Source organism: Oncorhynchus mykiss, chromosome 28 (genome assembly GCF_057628025.1).
Source record: "Oncorhynchus mykiss isolate SJ-2025 chromosome 28, ASM5762802v1, whole genome shotgun sequence".
NCBI lineage: Eukaryota > Metazoa > Chordata > Actinopteri > Salmoniformes > Salmonidae > Oncorhynchus > Oncorhynchus mykiss.
The window spans coordinates 24,610,195-24,630,113 of NC_143049.1; the positions used below are offsets into that span (position 1 = coordinate 24,610,195).

Below are 19,919 nucleotides of genomic sequence, written 5' to 3' on the forward strand. Positions count from 1 at the left end.
AATAGAGTGACTCCAGTGTGGATCAGAGGTTGTTTCTTTCTTGGACAGCATCTTCTCTTCCAATTAGTGCTGCTGCCTCCGCCCCGGAGCAGCTCTGTCAGCTCAGATCATCACAGCGCCTCATCTCAGAGTCAGCGACACGTTCAGCTAGCGTCCCCGAATCTTGGCTTGCGTCCCAATTGGCACCCTGTTCCAAAAATAGTGCACTACCTTGACGCACAATAAGGGGAATAGGGTTCTATTTGGAATACAGTCCTGGAAACTAAAGTAAGCTGGAGCTCTGACAGTACACCGTCTATGAACCAGCAAAATGGCCAAGGTTTAATCAGAGAACATTTCTACTGTACAACAATAACATTTATTTAAGAACTAGTCTCATCAATATGGAAGTCATAAAAATATTAAATATTGAAGGTCAAGTTTATTCATCATGTGCTCATAACATACATACCCAGACATTAAACAAAGCATCATTCAAAAGCATGTTGCTAATATATAAAACTGTTTGTTATGCAACCTTAGAGCATGTCCACTGTATAGCGGTGAGAAATCAGCTCATGGAAATATCTCGACCATAAAGGCAAAAATAAATTTTGTTCTCATAAGGACATCAATACATAGCCTGGTTCCAGATCTGTTTATGCTCTTGCCAACTCCATGGCGGTCCATGTAAAGCCAATGACAATGCGCATGAAAACACAAACAGACTGGTGTTCAGGCTCATCAATACAAGGATACATCACTAATGTTCACAAAATGAACACATTAACTGTGGTAGCTATGACATTACAGATATTACTCCACTTCTCCATCTCCTTGGATCTTTAATATACACATAGGATGCACCCTACATGGCACCCTATTCCCTATATTGTCCACTACTTTTGACCAGAGATGGTCAAAGTAGTGCACCATGTAGGGGATATTGTGCCATTTGGGAAGGAGACAGCAACAGAATGTAGAATAAAATAACTAAGATGAAATAGAAAGTATTAGGCACTGTTAACATTTTGATTGACTACATCAATGACAAACATGCAAAAAACACAATCCTGGCAGATTTCTACATGGCAAATACATGAGTTCGCTTAACATTTGAAATGTCTTCGGAGATCAGGGAATAATAGTACATTTGGGCGGATTTTTCTAGGAAACACAAAAGAGGACCGTGTTGGAGCTTAGGTCTCCTTCTAGTATGACCTCAAGTCTAAACATTGTCATCTTGTCAGTGGAAACACCTTTGTGAGGGAAATGCCAAGGTAATCAGCAGTCATTTCCTATCTGTCTTCCATATCTACACGAAGCACCTGAAATCCCGGTCTGGTTCAGGGTCAGTTTGTTCAGCCGGATAGATGTGTGTATAGCAGTCCAGACAGGAGCATGGATCTACCACAGAACTCATACCTTGAGTTAACATTTAAATAGACAGCATATGTAGATAACTTACAACAGAGATGGCTTTGGTTGGTTGTCTTAGTGAGGAATGAACACACACAAAAGCATAACATACTGTAAAATATAAAGAGGAAAATTACATTCACATGATACAATACTAACAAGAGATTGTTCATCAATCATGTTGTGGTATGACATTCATGGTGTCTTTGCAGAAAATAATGCTGAGTAATATCTTAGCAAAAATGACATACCAGTACTTTAGACTTTGCAGTAGGTCAATAGACCCTCTAATATACACAATGGTCCTTTACAATTCATCTCCTCTCCTACCTGCTCATATTGTACTTGTTCTCAACTATCTCATTTAAGTCTCTATATCCATTTTAATCTTCTCGACGGTAATACAAAGCAACATGTCAAATGTACATACTGTATATCTATCTATACATCTTTGCCATGACAATCCTAGTCTCCTTGTAATCATGTTTGACAAAATTAGATCTACTAGAACCCCAGTTCAGTTTGACAACCCATTGCTTAATTGTTTAAACAGCAAATGAACCATGAAGAAAACGAAATCTATGCTACAATTGTTTTACATTTACAAAAGTAGATACAATGTTTAACGGTCAAGATGAAACCATTGTTAATTTGAATCCAGAAATCTCTTACCCTTTAGTTCTTTTCACTCTGAAAGTCATCACAAATGACTCAAATGATATTGTCAATGTCCCAAATGGCACCCTATTCCCTGTTTAGTGCACTACTTTTGACCAGGGCCCATAGGGCTTTGGTCAAAAGTAGTGCACTATTTAGGAAATAGGGTGCCATTTGAGACTCAGGTATTAACTTGAAAGACATTGTTCATGTAGACTAGTGTCAGAACACATGGGTGGAGGGCTGCATGAGGTCATTAAGCACAGTGTGAAATTCATTTCACCACAGAGGGAGAGGAAGAGGGAAAGAGAGAGGAAGAGGGAGAGGGAAAGAGAGAGGAAGAGGGATAAGTATACTAGCCATGCACAGCACTTCTCCCTGGCATCCTTTAATGAAAGGTTTATTTAAACTAACCAATGACTTAAAAACATTGACATTACTGCAGACAGACCAATGTATTCATATCTGTTAAAAATACCCTGTTATGACATCTGCCATAAGTTGCAGGCACAATAAAGGGTACAGGTTTAATAGACAAACTCATTAGAAGATCCTAGAGCCATTTCAGTAATTGTTCTGCCAATACTGTGGGCCAACCTAACTTTTTAGTGCCCACAACTGTAGCCTATGCTTGCTGTAGTGTGTATTTAGGCCAATAGCAGAGTTTTATAGCATTTTAATGGAGACAGATGCCTCTTTACCCGCAGCCCTCACAGTACAGTAGTTTCTGTCTGCAGGAAGGACTGGGCCCGACAGTTACGTTGGAACTGAGCCATGTTCTCTGAGCCGTTTCTGGAGGCATAGGTGTTGTGCTGGGTGTAGTTTCTGGCCATATGGCAGTTGAGGCATATACTCTGCCATTTTCTCTTCAGTTCGCCTTGAACCTGAAGTAGGAAGATAAATCTCTTAGCACAAAAGGGAAAACTAGTCAACATCTGTCAATTCATAGCTATACTATATAATGTTTCAATATAATCCTGTCCTCGTTGATTTACTACAATGAAAAGGAAGCAGACAACATTTAAAATGTCAATGTTTATCAACTTCTAATAAAAGACCTCCCTAATTAGACTGTAAAAATGTCTCTTAAATCAGTTAAAACATTGTTTTCCAAAATAGCTTTCATAAAAGCCCCCACTTTTCTTCCCAAATTGACCCAAGGAAGACACTGTCAACACTGATTCACTAATCATTTACACTGCTATTTGTCTTCCTCATTGAGCCATTAGTCCCCAAGGCAACCCTTTAATTCCAGAAAAAAAAGAAACAACAATTAAGTCAAGAGCTTAAAGACAACGGCTTACCTCACTGTTTAAGAAACAGTACAGGATGACAACCACCAGGCCCTGCCAATAGAACATCAACAGAAAATCCCGTAAATGAGAGACAACCAAAAACACAAACAATTCCCAACTAAACTGCCAAATATAGCCAGAATATATTAACTATGATTAAATTATGCAAAAATGATCCGTTTTACCTGAAAGGATCCGATAGCGAGGTCAAAGAAGATTTTGTAATCTACCATGGATTCATTGAGAGACACAAAGACAACATAATGGATGCCAAACAGAGGGATCAACAGGAGAGTGGATTTGGCCAACCTCCTGAAAACACACACAATATTACAGAGATACTGTATGCAGGGGACCTAGAGACTACACACGTATATTCAATAATATACTGTTTAATATAATAATAATTGCTGGTTATATGTCCACAAAACTTTGGTACCGAAACGTTGGTCTTTTCCCATTTAAATGATTGAGAGCATGCAGTGTATAAGACTTCCTTACATTTTTTGTTGAGTTGGCACTTCCCTAACTATTTCTGGTGTGCGTCCTCATGCTTTTTTGTACATATACACATCAATGGAAGGGATAATCAACAAGGGGCTGTGCCAGTGCACGTCAGGCAGTGGAGGCTGGTGAGAGGAGGACGGCTCATAATGATGGTGTGTAATGGCTGGAATGGAGTGGTATCAAACACGTGTTTGATGCCATTCCATTCATTCCATTCCAGCCATTATTCTGAGCCGTCCTCCCCTCACCAGCCTCCACTGATGTCAGATCAACATCACACCTGGCATCATGGTTTATTTCCACATTCCCATGTTGATGATCTCTTTACATAAAGCATGTCTGGAGTCTCTCTAGAATCCCATAAATATGCAGATCAATAACGTGCAATGTGTATAGAGCGGCATAGGGAATATCCTACCAACAAAAGGGCACCCAAAATAAACCTGAGTTTTTATCTAAGTTTTTACCCATCATTCCACAGCCTTTTGCCACAAGAGCAGACATTCAGATGTACATATATTCTTAGGGATATATTTCTCTGAAGAAGCAGCATCTTAGCCTTTCTAAAACCTCAACAGACTGCACAGATTACAGAGTGTATTACTCCCTTTTGGTGATGGCACCCTTCTGGCTGCTGAGAATTTCCTCAGAAGATTTTCAGGGAAGCAGATAGTCATCAGCAGACTGGTCTGAACTCAGGGATGGATTTGTGCTGCAGTGAGAGTAAAGGCTGCACCCCCTTTTCCCTATATAGTGCACTACTTTTTACCAGAGGCCTTTGGACCCTGTAGGGAATAGGGTGCCATTTGAAATGCCTCCTAAATCGTTAAGGGATACTGACTGCCAAGTGCCAACCTGTGATTCTTAGCACTAAGGTGGATTATGCTGTAACAAAAGACACCAGCTCATCCAGTCTTAGCATCACCACCTGCCTCTTATCCCTAAAATCCCCTCGCTGAACAGATGGGAATATTTCTGAAGGTAAAGGCGTGCTGTGATGACCACCTCTATAGCTAAGCCTGAATCTTGCGTCACTCAGCAGTCTGCACTATAGAACACCTTCAGGCTGCATGTCTTTGGCCTGAGAAGGCAACTAAAATACCACGTCAGTGGCATGCAATTGTATACTGTGGCATTTAAGTGTGGTGACATAGGAATGTTGACACACTCCATTGTTGAGTACTCATTGTCTTTTGCCTGAGTGCAGTAACACATGCCTACTTGGGTACAAGAGCACATACCTGTATTGTGACTGGTCGTTGCCACCCACATCAGGACACCTCAGTTTCTGAACCAGGATTCTTATAATACTGATGAACAGGAGGAAGTTCACCTGGAAAGCCAGTCAACAGACATGATATATAATATCATATAAATATGACACATATTTGTATATTTAGTCAAATTTGTTCACTGCATTGCTTTTGAAGGGCATTTAGGTCATCTATGACCAGTAATGGTATACATTTGAGGGAAATGTGATGCAGTCAGATAAGAGGAAACAGTAGAAGCCGTCACATATAAATCCCTTGCTGTAAAGCCCTCATAAACGTTATCCTAACTATAAAGCCCTCATAGACGTTATCCTGACCAACTGGCCCTACAAATACACCTCCGCTGTCTTTAATCAGGATCTCAGCGACCACTGCCTCATTGCCTGTATCCGCTACGGGTCCGCAGTCAAACAACCACCTCTCATCACTGTCAAACGCTCCCTAAAACACTTCTGCAAGCAGGCCTTTCTAATCGACCTGGCCCGGGTATCCTGGAAGGATATTGACCTCATCCCGTCAGTTGAGGATGCCTGGTCATTCTTTAAAAGTAACTTCCTCACCATCTTAGATAAGCATGCTCCGTTCAAAAAATGCAGAACTAAGAACAGATATAGCCCTTGGTTCACTCCAGACCTGACTGCTCTCGACCAGCACAAAAACATCCTGTGGCGGACTGCAAAAGCATCGAATAGTCCCTGCGATATGCAACTGTTCAGGGAAGTCAGGAATCAATACACGCAGTCAGTCAGGAAAGCAAAGGCTAGCTTTTTCAAGCAGAAAAAAAAGAAAAAAACTCCAAAAAGTTCTGGGACACTGTAAAGTCCATGGAGAACAAGAGCACCTCCTTCCAGCTGCCCACTGCACTGAGGCTAGGTAACAAGCATTTCTCAACGGCTGGCCATGCCTTCCCAAATCCAGAAGCAGATGTTCTGAAAGAGCTGCAAAACCTGGACCCGTACAAATCAGCTGGGCTTGACAATCTGGACCCTCTATTTCTGAAACTATCCGCCGCCATTGTCGCAACCCCTATTCCAAGCCTGTTCAGCCTCTCTTTCATATCGTCTGAGATCCCCAAGGATTGGAAAGCTGCCGCAGTCATCCCCCTCTTCAAAGGGGGAGACATCCTGGACCCAAACTGTTACAGACAAACTGTTCCATCCTGCCCTGCCTATCTAAGGTCTTCGAAAGCCTAGTCAACAAACAGATCACTGACCATCTCGAATCCCACCATACCTTCTCCGCTGTGCAATCTGGTTTCCGAGCCGGGGTGCACCTCAGCCACGCTCAAGGTACTAAACGATATCATAACCGCCATCGATAAAAGACAGTACTGTGGAGCCGTCTTCATCGACCTGGCCAAGGCTTTCGACTCTGTCAATCACCATATTCTTATCGGCAGACTCAGTAGCCTCGGTTTTTCTAATGACTGCCTTGCCTGGTTCACCAACTACTTTGCAGACAGAGTTCAGTGTGTCAAATCGGAGGGCATGTTGTCCGGTCCTCTGGCAGTCTCTGGGGGTGCCACAGGGTTGAATTCTCAGGCCGACTCTTTTCTCTGTATATATCAATGATGTTGCTCTTGCTGCGGGCGATTCCCTGATCCATCTCTACGCAGACGACACCATTCTGTATACTTCTGGCCCTTCCTTGGACACTGTGCTATCTAACCTCCAAACGAGCTTCAATGCCATACAACACTCCTTCCGTGGCCTCCAACTGCTCTTAAATGCTAGTAAAACCAAATGCATGCTTTTTAACCGTTCGCTGCCTGCACCCGCATGCCCGACTAGCATCACCACCCTGGATGGTTCCGACCTAGAATATGTGGACATCTATAAGTACCTAGGTGTCTGGCTAGACTGTAAACTCTCCTTCCAGACTCATATCAAACATCTCCAATCTAAAATCAAATCTAGAGTCGGCTTTCTATTCCGCAACAAAGCCTCCTTCAGTCACGCCGCCAAACTTACCCTAGTAAAACTGACTATCCTACCGATCCTCGACTTTGGCGATGTCATCTACAAAATAGCTTCCAATACTCTACTCAGCAAATTGGATGCAGGTTATCACAGTGCCATCCGTTTTGTTACTACAGCACCTTATACCACCCACCACTACGACCTGTATGCTCTAGTCGGCTGGTCCTCACTACATATTCGTCGCCAGACCCACTGGCTCCAGGTCATCTACAAGTCCATGCTAGGTAAAGCTCCGCCTTATCTCAGTTCACTGGTCACAATGGCAACACCCACCCGTAGCACGCGCTCCAGCAGGTGTATCTCACTGATCATCCCTAAAGCCAACACCTAATTTGGCCGCTTTTCCTTCCAGTTCTCTGCTGCCTGTGACTGGAACGAATTGCAAAAATCGCTGAAGTTGGAGACTTTTATCTCCCTCACCAACTTTAAACATCTGCTATCTGAGCAGCTAACCGATCACTGCAGCTGTACATAGTCCATCGGTAAATAGCCCACCCAATTTACCTACCTCATCCCCATACTGTTTTTATTTATTTACTTTTATGCTCTTTTGCACACCAGTATCTCTACCTGCACATGACCATCTGATCATTTATCACTCCAGTGTTAATCTGCTAAATTGTAATTATTCGCCTACCTCCTCATGCCTTTTGCGCACAATGTATATAGACTCTTTTTTTTCTACTGTGTTATTGACTTGTTTATTGTTTACTCCGTGTGTAACTCTGTGTTGTTGTCTGTTCACACTGCTATGCTTTATCTTGTTCTCAACTAGCCTACCTGGTTAAATAAAAAAAAGAATAACTATGTTTGGACAGGAGAAATGTCGATAAGGCCAGGATCAACCTTGAATTATCTCCAGGAACTGCATTAATTCACATGCATGCAGAGTAACTACATAAATGTAGCATGCTCTTGCTATTACAGTCCTATCAGCTCCCAGTATGCGCTAGATTGACAGATCTGAATATTCTCTGTCTGCATCCCAAATGGAAACCTATTCCCTTTTCAGAGCACTACCTTTGAGCAGGGCCCATAAGGCTCTGGTCAATAGTAGTACACTATATAGGGAATGAGTGCCATTTGAGACGCATCCTCTGTATGACATTTACTTATCTGGACACCTGTTTAGTTAATGCCTGGATATAGCAGCAGTTGGATCCTGCATGTGGTAAAGGGAATTACAGCAGCAGCAATGGGTCATGGGTCATGTTGGATACCCACCATGATGGAGATTCCTATGGGCACATTGATCACCCACATTGGGATTGGGTTATCATTCTGTTCCCAGCAGCTGAAGAAATAGGAAAAACCCACATGAGAATGTTAGTAAACACGTTCCATGCATCCCTGCCCATACTAATCTAAGCACAGCACGTTGTGCTGGTCAAAATGATTTGAGCATTAAATCAAAATGATAAAGGTTGCCAAATGCTTGATTAATTTGATAATCACATGAATCTGAAGTCACAGATTATAACATGCAAACCAAGACAAACATCGTTCTGGCAATCACATAGGAAAAGAATCCAACACATCAATCATGTACATTTATGATTTCCAAGGTAACTCACCCAGTATCCTCATAATAAACCCTTGCAATAGCCCATGCAGAAACAAACACTGTTGGGATTCCTGAAACAGAGAGGAGAATACATCTGAAAGTATAAATGGATTGATTGTACTGTATGTTCCTCACTGTTGTTGATACATTGCACACAGTATATATTAATGATTATAAACTGGGTGGTTCGAGCCCTAAATGCTGATTGGCTGAAAGCTGTTGTATATCAGACCGTGTACCACATTGCGTTGTGCATAAGAACAGCCCTTAGCCGTGGTATATTGGCCATACAACACATACCCCTCATGCCTTATTGCTTAATTATAAACTGGGTGGTTCGAGCTCTGAATTCTGATTGGCTGACAGCCGTTGTATATCAGACCGTATACCAAGGGTATGACAAAACATTTATTTTTACTGCTCTAATTACGTTGATAACCAGTTTATAATAGCAATAAGGTACCTCGGGGGTTTGTGATATATGGCCAATATACCACGGCTAAGGGCTGTGTCCAGGCACTCGCGTTGCGCATAAGAACAGTTCTTAGCCATGGTATTTTGGCCATATACCACACCCCCTCAGGACTTTTTGCTTAAGTAGCTTACCCCAGCCAATGAGAAGATAAACGATGAAGTGCCTATTTTCAGAGAAGATGACAATCAGCAGCATATGGAGGTAGAGGCCCTCAACCAGCAACCAGAAGAAGTTGGCCATGATAAAGTAGTGAAAAATCACCAGGCTTGCCTTGCATCCAATCTGGAACAACATTGTAGTACATCACTTGTGCTGCTATACAAAGAGAAATTACCAGACACTCAACACAAAGAACAAACGTGTGTGTCTATATGGAAACTGAATTCCATGTCCTTATTCTGATACACGAAGAAGTGGAAAACACACATTTCTAAAGTATACCCACACAAACATAATCAGAGTGAACTGAAGGTACAATAACCAAAATGTGTCCAATGGAAACTGAATTATGTACCTCAATCTCAAAGAATATGTGAAAGAAACATGTTTCCAACCAATCTGTACAAATACTTATCAGTCTGAATTGTGAATGAACTATAAGAACCAGAGATATGCAGGCTGATAAACCTCCTGGCTCACCAGTGAAGGCAGCTCAGAACACTGATTGCTGCGAGAGAAGAGGATGTCGTCCTTCACAAGGACCGCCACCGCCCTCAGGATGAAGGAAAAGAACAGGTTGAGGTGAATGTAGTTCCTCGTGCAGTGGAGTTTTCTATAGAGGGGGTGGCAGAGGTAATTATTAAGCAGAGGATCTCTGGTGTGTTGATCCAATATCCTGCTGCTCTGAACAGAGGGTGTTCTCTACTGTACGTAACTAAGGCTGTGTCCCAAGTGCCACCCTATTTCGTATATTAAGAACTAATTATGACCAGGGCCCTTGGCAAAAGTAGTGCGCTATATAGGGAATAGGGTGCCATTTGAGATGCATCCTAACTCTCACCTGAATACACAGAGGATGGCGCTCCCGGTTGTGAGGGCGATCAAAGACAAACTGTGGCCCAGGGTGTACAGAGTCTTCACCACCATAAAGAAGACCAGCTATAGGAAAGAGAACAAACAGTACAGTTATTGGCAGTATCAAAGCTGTATATATTCAATTCAATTAAATGTAAAAAAAAACTATGGGCAATTACTTCAACATATATAGAAGCAAAGTTAGAATAAAGAACATGTGCAAGTCATGTGCAATATTAACATTGTGTGTACTTTCAGAATGTACTTGATTCTAACATCAAATGAATAACAAGGAAGGACAGATTATAGGTTGTAATAGTTTCTAAACATCCTCAGCAGGTAAACATATCATTACAAATACTAAAGCATTCTTCCATGAAACTGGCATGCGTCAGAAAATCCAACTCCTTCAATTTTATCAATCAAATAAAGCACATCAGCAGTTGTCACAAAGTGCTTTACAGATACCCAGGCTAAAATCCCAAAGAGCAAGCAAGCAATGCAGAGGCAGAGGCAGAAGCACAGTGGCTAGGAAAAATCCCCTAGAAGGCAGGGAAAAAACCTAGAGTGGAACCAGGCTCCGAGGGATTGCCAGTCCTGTTCTGTCAGGCCCTGATCTGTTTCACCTGTCTTTATGATAATCTCCCCCCCCTCCAGGTGTCGCTTATTTCCCCCGGTGTATTTATCCCTGTGTTTCCTGTCTCTCTGTTGCCAGTTCTTCTTGTCAAGTCAACCAGCATGGGTTTTCCCGTGCTCCTGCTTTTTCTTATCTCTTCTCTCTCTTTTGCTAGTCCTACACATTGATTCAAAAGGGATTTACTATGCCATTAAAAGGATCTGCGTGAGCAGAGGTAGGAAAAGCAGAGGTACAGAATCCTTGAGACATTTTGAGAGACATTTAGAGACTCCTTTTCAAACTCACAAAAGTGTACTGTAGAGATGGGTGAAAAAAAGTACTACTAAATACTAAATAATACTAAATAATTTCAACCCGCTCAAAGGGTGATTCACAGGTTGATTCAAAGAGATTGAAATCTTAAAAAGGACCTGTGTGAATCTGCTCTCTAATATTGTTTCCCCAGGAAATGTGTCAAATGTTTGATTTCCACCGTTTTACCACTGTCTAGTGAAAAACAGTGACTTTCTTGAAAACGTCAGACTAGGACCCTACCAACGCACCAACACTCCCAGTTTGAGGTAGGGCCAAATGTACATTATCTTACGAAAACAATCATTCTCTCTAAAAGCATGGAGAAAGCTCCTGTTCTGCAGCGAGCTCTTCTACACCTGCACTTCACACTATCCATTGCTCATTGTTCTTCAAAACGTGCATGCACGCACACAACATTTGATATGACATCAGTCCTTGATCTGTTTGTGCTCCTGCCAACTCCACTGCTGCCATTTTGTATTGGTATTTATTATGGATCCCCATTAACCGCTGCCAAGGCAATAGCTACTCTTCGTGGGGTCCAGCAAAATTAAGGCTGTTACAATAAATATACAGTGCATTAGGAAAGTATTCAGACCCATTCCCTTTTTCCACATTTTGTTACATTACATCCTTATTCTAAAATGTATTAAATAAACACATTTTCCTCATCACTCTACACACAGTACCCCATAATGAGGTGAGAACTGTTCATTTCATTTTTACAAATGCATTAAAAAACCTTATTTATATAAGTATTCAGACCCTTTGCTATGAGACTCGAAATTGAAAACAGGTGCATCATGTTTCCATTGATCATCCGTGAGATGTATGTACAACTTGGTTGGATTCCACCTGTGGTAAATTAAATTGATTGAACATGATTTGGAAAAGCACACACCTGTCTATATAAGGTCCCACAGATGACAGTGCATGTCAGAGCAAAAACCAAGCCATGAGGTTGAAGGAATTGTCCGTAGAGCTCTGAGACAGAATTGTGTCGAGGCACAGATCTGGGGAAGGGTACAAAAGCATTTCTGAAGCATTGAAGGTCCTCAAGAACACAGTGGCCTCCATTATTCTTAAATGGAAGACGTTTGGAACCACCAAGACTCTTTCTAGAGCTGGCTACCCGGCCAAACTGAGCAATCGGGGAGAGAATGGCCGCTCTGACAGAGCTTCAGAGTTCCTCTGTGGAGATTGAAGAACATTCCAGAAAGACAACCATCTCTGAAGAACTCCACCAATCAAGCCTTTATGGTAGAGTAGCCAGACGGAAGCCACTCCTCAGTAAAAGGCACATGACAGCCCACTTGGAGTTTGCCAAAGGGCACCTAAAGGACTCTCAGACCATGAGAAACAATATTCTTTGGTCTGATGAAACCAAGATTGAACTCTTTGGCCTGAATGCCAAACGGAAGGAAAGCATCATGCTGTGGGGATGTTTTTCAGCAGCAGGGACTGTGAGGCTAGTCAGGCTTGAGGGAAAGATTAACAGAGCTAAGTATAGAGACATCCTTGATGAAACTTGCTCCAGAGCGCTCAGGACCTCAGACTGGGGCGAAGGTTCACCTTCCAACAGGACCAATGACCCTAAGCACACAGCCAAGACAACGCAGGAGTAGCTTCAGGACAAGTCTCTGAATGTCCTTGAGTGGCCCAGCCAAAACAGATCAAACATCTCTGGAGAGACCTGAAAATAGCTGTGCAGCAACACTCCCCATCCAACCTGACTGAGCTTAGGAGGATCTGTCAAGAAGAATGGGAGAAACTCCGCAAAAACAGGTGTTCCTAGCTTGTAGCATCATACCCAAGAAGACTCAAGGCTGTAATCGCTGCCAAAGGTGCTTCATCAAAGTGCTGAGTAAAGGGTCTGAATACTTATGTAAAATTGATATTTCTAAAAATCTGTTTTTGCTTTGTCATTATGGGGTATTGTGTGTAGATTGATGAGGGAAAAAAACAAATATATGCATTTTAGAACAAGCATGCACAGTATATACAATAACATTTCACAACACATTAAGTGTGTGCCCTCAGGCCACTACTCTACTACCAAACATCTACAGTACAACACAATCTCCATGTGGGCATGTGTGTATAGTGCATATGTTATCATGTGCGCGTGTGTCTCTTCAGGTATCTACGCCCGTCCTGAAACGAGAGATTTCAACCTCTGAATACCGGTGAACCTCGTAAAATTGCATGTTTTCTGTTTCATCTGTTCAAAACCTGAGTCCTCCCTTAAGCCTACTTTGATGAAGTCTTTTTTTTTATCCTGACCATTTTATAATATCATTACATTTTACATAGTATTTATAAAACCTGCTTGTTTTTCGTTTAATTTTATTACAACCTAACTTATTCTAATATTTCCCCTTCCTGGTTTTATGGTGACAACGTCCGTGGTGCGCTTGCAATGCAACTTCTGGAGATGTGTGAATGCGATCTGATCTGTAAAATGGTTCTGATTATGTTCATTAAAACAGGCCTTTTTGGGAGCAGTATAACGGTGAGTGGACATTCCCCCGATCTATATATTTTTATTGGATCTTTGTCCAGCAACTGTGAAAAGTTTGGAGGTGCATAAAACCCTCCATAATCTGTGTTGTTTTAATATTATATGCCCAGAGGGAGAAATTCTGGTTCCCATAAGTGTGACATACTATATAGCCTATTTAAAACTAGTTGTTATTTTGTTCAGAATTTGATTAGAATTATTTGTTCTCTTTTTAGGCCTTATCATTCATTTAATGTTGCTTATTGCCCATGTTTTCCATGTCCATGCTCAGCCATAATGACATGTACAGTAGGCCTAGCCCCTATGTCAGTATAAGTAATTACTTAGAACAATGTGGACTGCAAATGGATTCAAGTTCATGTATTTAGAAAAGATATGTCTACCTTTTGATTTTTGTTTCTGTAAGCCATTTAACAAACTGTAACGGACTAACATTGGAATTGGAGTTGATTCCAAGGCAAGACATAAGACTGTGAAATACATAAAATACATCAAACTTGAAGCAACCACATTTTGCCATGGAGCACTTAAAATAGAGCCCTTCATCTTTTTTATGTTTGTTTCATAGTACAGTTTCTCCTTTTTGTTCAGTTTAGTAACATGATTTCTCAGTTTACAGTACATTTACCAATTGGTTGTGCATTTTCTTATTAATGGGTGCATGCTTATTAGTAACTGGAATAAGAGATTTCATAAGCATGTCACGTGCAGTGTCTGGTTGCTCCTCATTACACACCAGAGACCAGCAAATATTCTTTACATCTTCAACATAGGATTCACTACAAAACGCATTGTATGACCTCTTATACATTATATTAAGCCCAGCCTTTGGAACTTAGTTTTTTATAGATATGACTACAGTATTATGATCACTACTGTACATCCAGTGGATTTGGATACTGCTTTGGAGCAGATTTCTGCAGCATTGGTAATGATGTGATCCATTTCATTCCTGTGCTGTTTAAAAATACCCTGGTAGGTTGACTGATAACCTGAACCACGTTACAGCTTTTTCTTGAGTGGACGGCTTGATGAAAGCCAATTAATATTTAGGTGATCTCTCTCATTGTCACTCCTTGTGTTTGGCTTGACAAGGAGTTGGCATTAGAGCATAAACTGACTGGCACTCGGACTAGAGGTTACATCCTAGAAGGGGGTTGCACTGTATTGGTAATGGCAGGGGCATCGTTTGGTACTTCTTGCCCCTCTACCAATTTCAAGAATTCCTGGCTTCACTACACTATTGCAGGCATTGCAAAAGTTCTGAACTCTCTGTGTGAAACAAGCCAGAGAGGAAACATGTGTTCCTATCTATTTTTCATAGTGAGAGAAGATGAATTTTCCATTTCGAAAGATTGGACATCGCCTTAACATGGGCAAACAGGGGGAAAGGCTTGGGTGAGAGTACAGTTGGTGAATTTCACAGATTAATGGCCACTCAGTTAGAGGAAAACATTTTAGTGCATTAAATATTTAAGAAAGTATGCATTTTATTTTCATATGGAGATCAGTAGAGAGCCACCGGTGGCTCTGTGATCCAGACCAGTGGGGCCTCTTAGATAACCTCCAAGAGAATAGAGCGCAGAGAGCACAATAGGCTGTTCGAGGTCATTCCTCAATCTGAATGAAGCAAGTGAATCGTAGGGAATTGTGGCCAGCAATTTAACTACAGTCAGTTTGCCAAACAAGAATTACTGTTGGGAGTATTATTTAAATGACCTTAAATTAATGGGTCATTTGAGTTTCATTGCTCTTTTTTGCGAGGCTTATCTCTGGTTCAGCTTTCTTCAAAGAAGATTGCTCTGATCAAATGCTGGGCAGTGGAATAGCAGTATGAATCATCAGTCGTCTTCATTTTTCCTCCTGGAACATTGCTGCTACTTGGCCTCTTATTAACATCTGCTGTACTGGGCCAACCCGGACAGTAATTTGGAGTCTGTGTCCCAGATGGCATCTTATTCCCCACAGGGCCCTTGTCAAAAGCAATGCACTATATAGGAAATATCAGGGTGCCATTTGGGACACACATGGTGCAGTGTTTAGATTGAGGAGACAGCTGGGTGCCACGGTGAACAGGATTTTTTATTTAGCTTTCAAGGCACCTGTGTCTGTATTTCTGTATTTCAAGGCATCGGGTGGAATTGAGCACACGCACGCACACCCACCACACACACAAAAACACACACACATACAAAAACACACTACACCAGACCGAGGACAGAATTTACATGCATTTAGCAAAGGGTTATACGGCTAGTTTTCATTATCAGCATGAGGGCCTTCACACCCAGAAATCAGACCAAACTAAATCAAACGTTATATAAAAACAATCGAAAATCACTCACAATAACATTGTCATGTTCCTCTCTATAATGTCCATTGTATCAATACCTTGATTGCATTCTGATATATGATAGACTACAGTATTGTATTTCCAAACACAGCTACTTGCATGTCATCATGTATTGTTTCTTGCTCAAACTTTGAATAATTATACAACACCAGAGAGACCAACGACCTAGAGATCTAGAACACCAGAGAGACCAGAGACCTAGAGATCTAGAACACCAGATGCCTAGAGATCTAGAACACCAGAGAGACCAGAGACCTAGAACACCAGATGCCTAGAGATCTAGAACACCAGAGACCAACGACCTAGAGATCTAGAACACCAGAGAGACCAGAGACCTAGAGATCTAGAACACCAGATGCCTAGAGATCTAGAACACCAGAGAGACCAGAGACCTAGAGATCTAGAACACCAGAGAGACCAGAGACCTAGAGATCTAGAACACCAGAGAGACCAGAGACCTAGAGATCTAGAACACCAGAGAGACCAGAGACCTAGAGATCTAGAACACCAGAGAGACCAGATGCCTAGAGATCTAGAACACCAGAGAGACCAGAGACCTAGAGATCTAGAACACCAGAGAGACCAACGACCTAGAACACCAGAGAGACCAGAGACCTAGAGATCTAGAACACCAGATGCCTAGAGATCTAGAACACCAGATGCCTAGAGATCTAGAACACCAGAGAGACCAGAGACCTAGAGATCTAGAACACCAGATGCCTAGAGATCTAGAACACCAGAGAGACCAGAGACCTAGAGATCTAGAACACCAGATGCCTAGAGATCTAGAACACCAGAGAGACCAAAAACCTAGAGATCTAAAACACCAGAGAGACCAGAGACCTAGAACTCTCAGAGAACATCACCCTGGTTACCTTATCATGTTTTTCCTCTGCCCCACACACACGGGTTATTTGGGGAAAAACTTCAGACCATCCGTCCTCTGTACAGTTCTTACTTATGTTTCCTGTGGGTAGGAGAAAAACATTGCTTTTGTCAGTTAAATGTTTGTATTGCCCCATCTCTAAAAGACTTGGTTATTCCTTTCATAAATCATAGTCAAAGAAAATTGCAGCATGTTTTTTGTAGACACAATTATTTGATTTCTCTGGTAAGTGAGTCTGATGAATGATATTTATTCTGCTAAGATGATCCTCCTTTGTATGCCCACTCAAGTTGACCAAAAAAGTTTGTGTGATTTGCTACACATGGCTTCACACACACAACCCTAAGTGATTGCTCAGTGGCTGTGATTCCATTTTGAGCATGACGCATGATGGCTTCCATTAAAGTTTCAACTGGTTCTTGTTTACAGTGTTGTCAAATTATTCTAAAAAACATTCAGACAGTCTTCTAAGGAGCAAATAGATGTCATTTTCAGCGTTTCTTCGCAAAAACTTCTCTCTCTGGGAAGCAAAAGGGTTCCATGTTTATTCAAAGAAGCCTTCGACTTAGTTGAGTACTGAATGAACCCTGTATGTAATGTACTTTACTACACACGATTTAGGACTACAACCACAGGCCTCTTTCTTTCTCCGCTCCTTTGAGTGTCACACTCCATCAGTCTACTCTACACAGACCCTGCCACAGCAGACTACCTACTTGTAGACTTGCCGGGTGCTATAGGGATCCCAGAGGTTTCTGTTACAAATACATCTTCCAATTTACATGCCCAACTCATCCTCTCCAATTCAATTTCACACAGCTACATTTAGTCGGAGGTCTCTTGAATGTGGGGTGTTCATCATAAGACTGGAACCTGTCTTAATGTAAATACAATGATCTTACAGTAATCTATCACACTCTTTGTCTGGGTAATTAGTTTATAATGAATGAAGTGGCAGTACAGATTCGTCTAGACTGTCACCAGTAGTGATGGGTAGGACGAGAGCTCCACAGAATCCTAGTCTGCCACATGGGCCATTGGAGATTGTGGAGTGAGCAGACATTATTAATTTTGCCTCTAGTCCATGCAGTGCAGAACATACTGTATCATTCTTGGCTTGGCGCAATTTGGCTTGGTGCAATTCAACATGATTCAATGGAGAATTTTGCCATAGTATATAGGTTACAAAAGAACGATAGACAGTGCATTTGGAAAGTATTCATACCCTTTGACACTTTTACAGCCTTATTCTAAAATTGATTATAGTTTTTTCCCCCTCATCAAATCGACACACACTCTACACACAGCGGCAGGTAGCCTAGTGGGTAGAGCATTGGTCAAGTAACCGAAAGGTTGCTAGATCAAATCCCCAAGCTGACAAGGTAAAAATCTGTTGTTCTGCCCCTGAACAAGGCAGTTAACACACTGTTCCTAGGCCGTCATTGTGAATAAGAATTTGATCTTAACTGACTTGCCTAGTTAAATTGAATACATATTTTTCAAACACACAATACCCCATAACGACAAAGCAAAAACAGGTTTTTAGAAATGTTTGCTAAAAGACTCAAATATCACATTTACTTAAGTATTCAGACCCTTTACTCAGTACTTGGTTGAAGCACCTTTGGCAGCGATTACAGCCTCGAGTCTTCTTGGGTATGACACTATAAGCTTGGCACACCAGTATTTGGAGAGTTTCTCTCCTCTCTGCAGATCCTCTCAAACTCTGTCAGGTTGGACGCACAGCTATTTTCAGGTCTCTCCAGAGCTGTTAGATTGGATTCAAATCCGGGCTTTGGCTGGGCCACTCAAGGACATTCAGAGACTTGTCCCGAAGCCACTCCTGCATTGTCTTGGCTGTGTGCTAAGGGTCGTTATTGGAAGGTGAACCGTCGCCCCAGTCTAAGGTCCTGAACTCTCTGGAGCAAGTTTTCATTATGGATCTCTCTGTACTTTGCTCTGTTCATCTTTCCCCCATAGGGATGGTGCCAGGTTTCCTCTATATGTGAAGCTTGGCATTCAGGCCAATGAGTTCAATCTTGGTTTCATCAGACCAAATAATATTGTTTCTCATGGTCTGGGAGTCCTTTAGATGCCTTTTGGCAAACTCCAAGTAGGCTGTCATGTACCTTTAATTGAGGAGTGGCTTCCTTCTGGCCACTCTACAATAAATCCTAATTGGTGGAGTGCTGCAGAGATGGTTGTCCTTCTGGAAGGTTCTCCCATCTCCACAGAGGAACACTATAGCTCTGTCACAGTGACCATTGGGTTCTTGGTCACCTCCCTGACCAAGGCCCTTCTCCCCAATTGCTCAGGTTGGCCAGGTCTAGAAAGAGTCTTGGTGATTCCAAACTTCTTCCATTTAAGAATGATGGAGGTCACTGGGTTCTTGGGAACCTTCAATGCTGTAGACATGTTTTGGTACCCTTCCCCAGATCTGTGCCTCGACACAATCCTGTCTCGTAGCTCTATGGACAATTCCTTCGACCTCATGGCTTGGTTTTTGCTCTGACATGCACCGTCATCTGTGTGACCTTATATAGACAGGTGTGTGCCTTTCCAAATCATGTCTAATCAATTGAATTTACCGCAGGTGGACTCCAATCAAGTTGTAGAAACATCTCAAGGATGATCAATGGAAACAGGATGCTGAATACAGGATCTGAATACTTGTGCAAATAAGGTATGTTTATTTATTTTGAATCTTTTCAAAAAACTTTTTTCACTTAGTCATTATGGGGTATTGTGTGTAGATTGCTGAGGATTTTTTATTTATTTAATACATTTTAGAATAAGGCTGTAAAGTAACAAAATGTGGAATAAAGTCAAGGGTTCTGAATACTTTCTGAATGCACTGTATACTTGGGGCCCATTTATGTTTCTGGCTTTCAATGCACTCCAACTGTAGAAAATCTACATTACACTGGTCTGTGCATCTCTGTAATTCTGTGAAATTAGGAACATTGGTCTGGTGTGAATGCAAATCCTGAAAATTGTGTGAGCTCTACCCGAAAAGATGCACACATAACATTAACATTGTAGTGTAGCTGTAGCAGTGGCTTGTA

At 41.7% G+C, this 19,919-nt stretch overlaps 1 protein-coding gene across 1 annotated transcript in view; it reads right to left on the reverse strand.

The window, feature by feature from the left end:
- Positions 1 to 401: 401 nt before the first annotated feature.
- Positions 402 to 19,919, reverse strand: part of LOC110508186 (vasoactive intestinal polypeptide receptor 2-like) — a 40,353-nt gene continuing 20,835 nt past the window's right edge. The window contains exons 4-13 of the mRNA XM_036966916.2: positions 16,844 to 16,935; positions 10,150 to 10,247; positions 9,789 to 9,921; positions 9,281 to 9,431; positions 8,685 to 8,745; positions 8,335 to 8,404; positions 5,099 to 5,190; positions 3,536 to 3,662; positions 3,360 to 3,401; positions 402 to 2,939 (exon numbers count right to left, since the gene is read on the reverse strand). Of these exons, the coding sequence (XP_036822811.1) occupies positions 2,766 to 2,939; positions 3,360 to 3,401; positions 3,536 to 3,662; positions 5,099 to 5,190; positions 8,335 to 8,404; positions 8,685 to 8,745; positions 9,281 to 9,431; positions 9,789 to 9,921; positions 10,150 to 10,247; positions 16,844 to 16,935 (1,040 nt within the window). The 3' untranslated portion in view covers positions 402 to 2,765. The remainder of the gene's footprint in view (positions 2,940 to 3,359; positions 3,402 to 3,535; positions 3,663 to 5,098; positions 5,191 to 8,334; positions 8,405 to 8,684; positions 8,746 to 9,280; positions 9,432 to 9,788; positions 9,922 to 10,149; positions 10,248 to 16,843; positions 16,936 to 19,919) is intronic.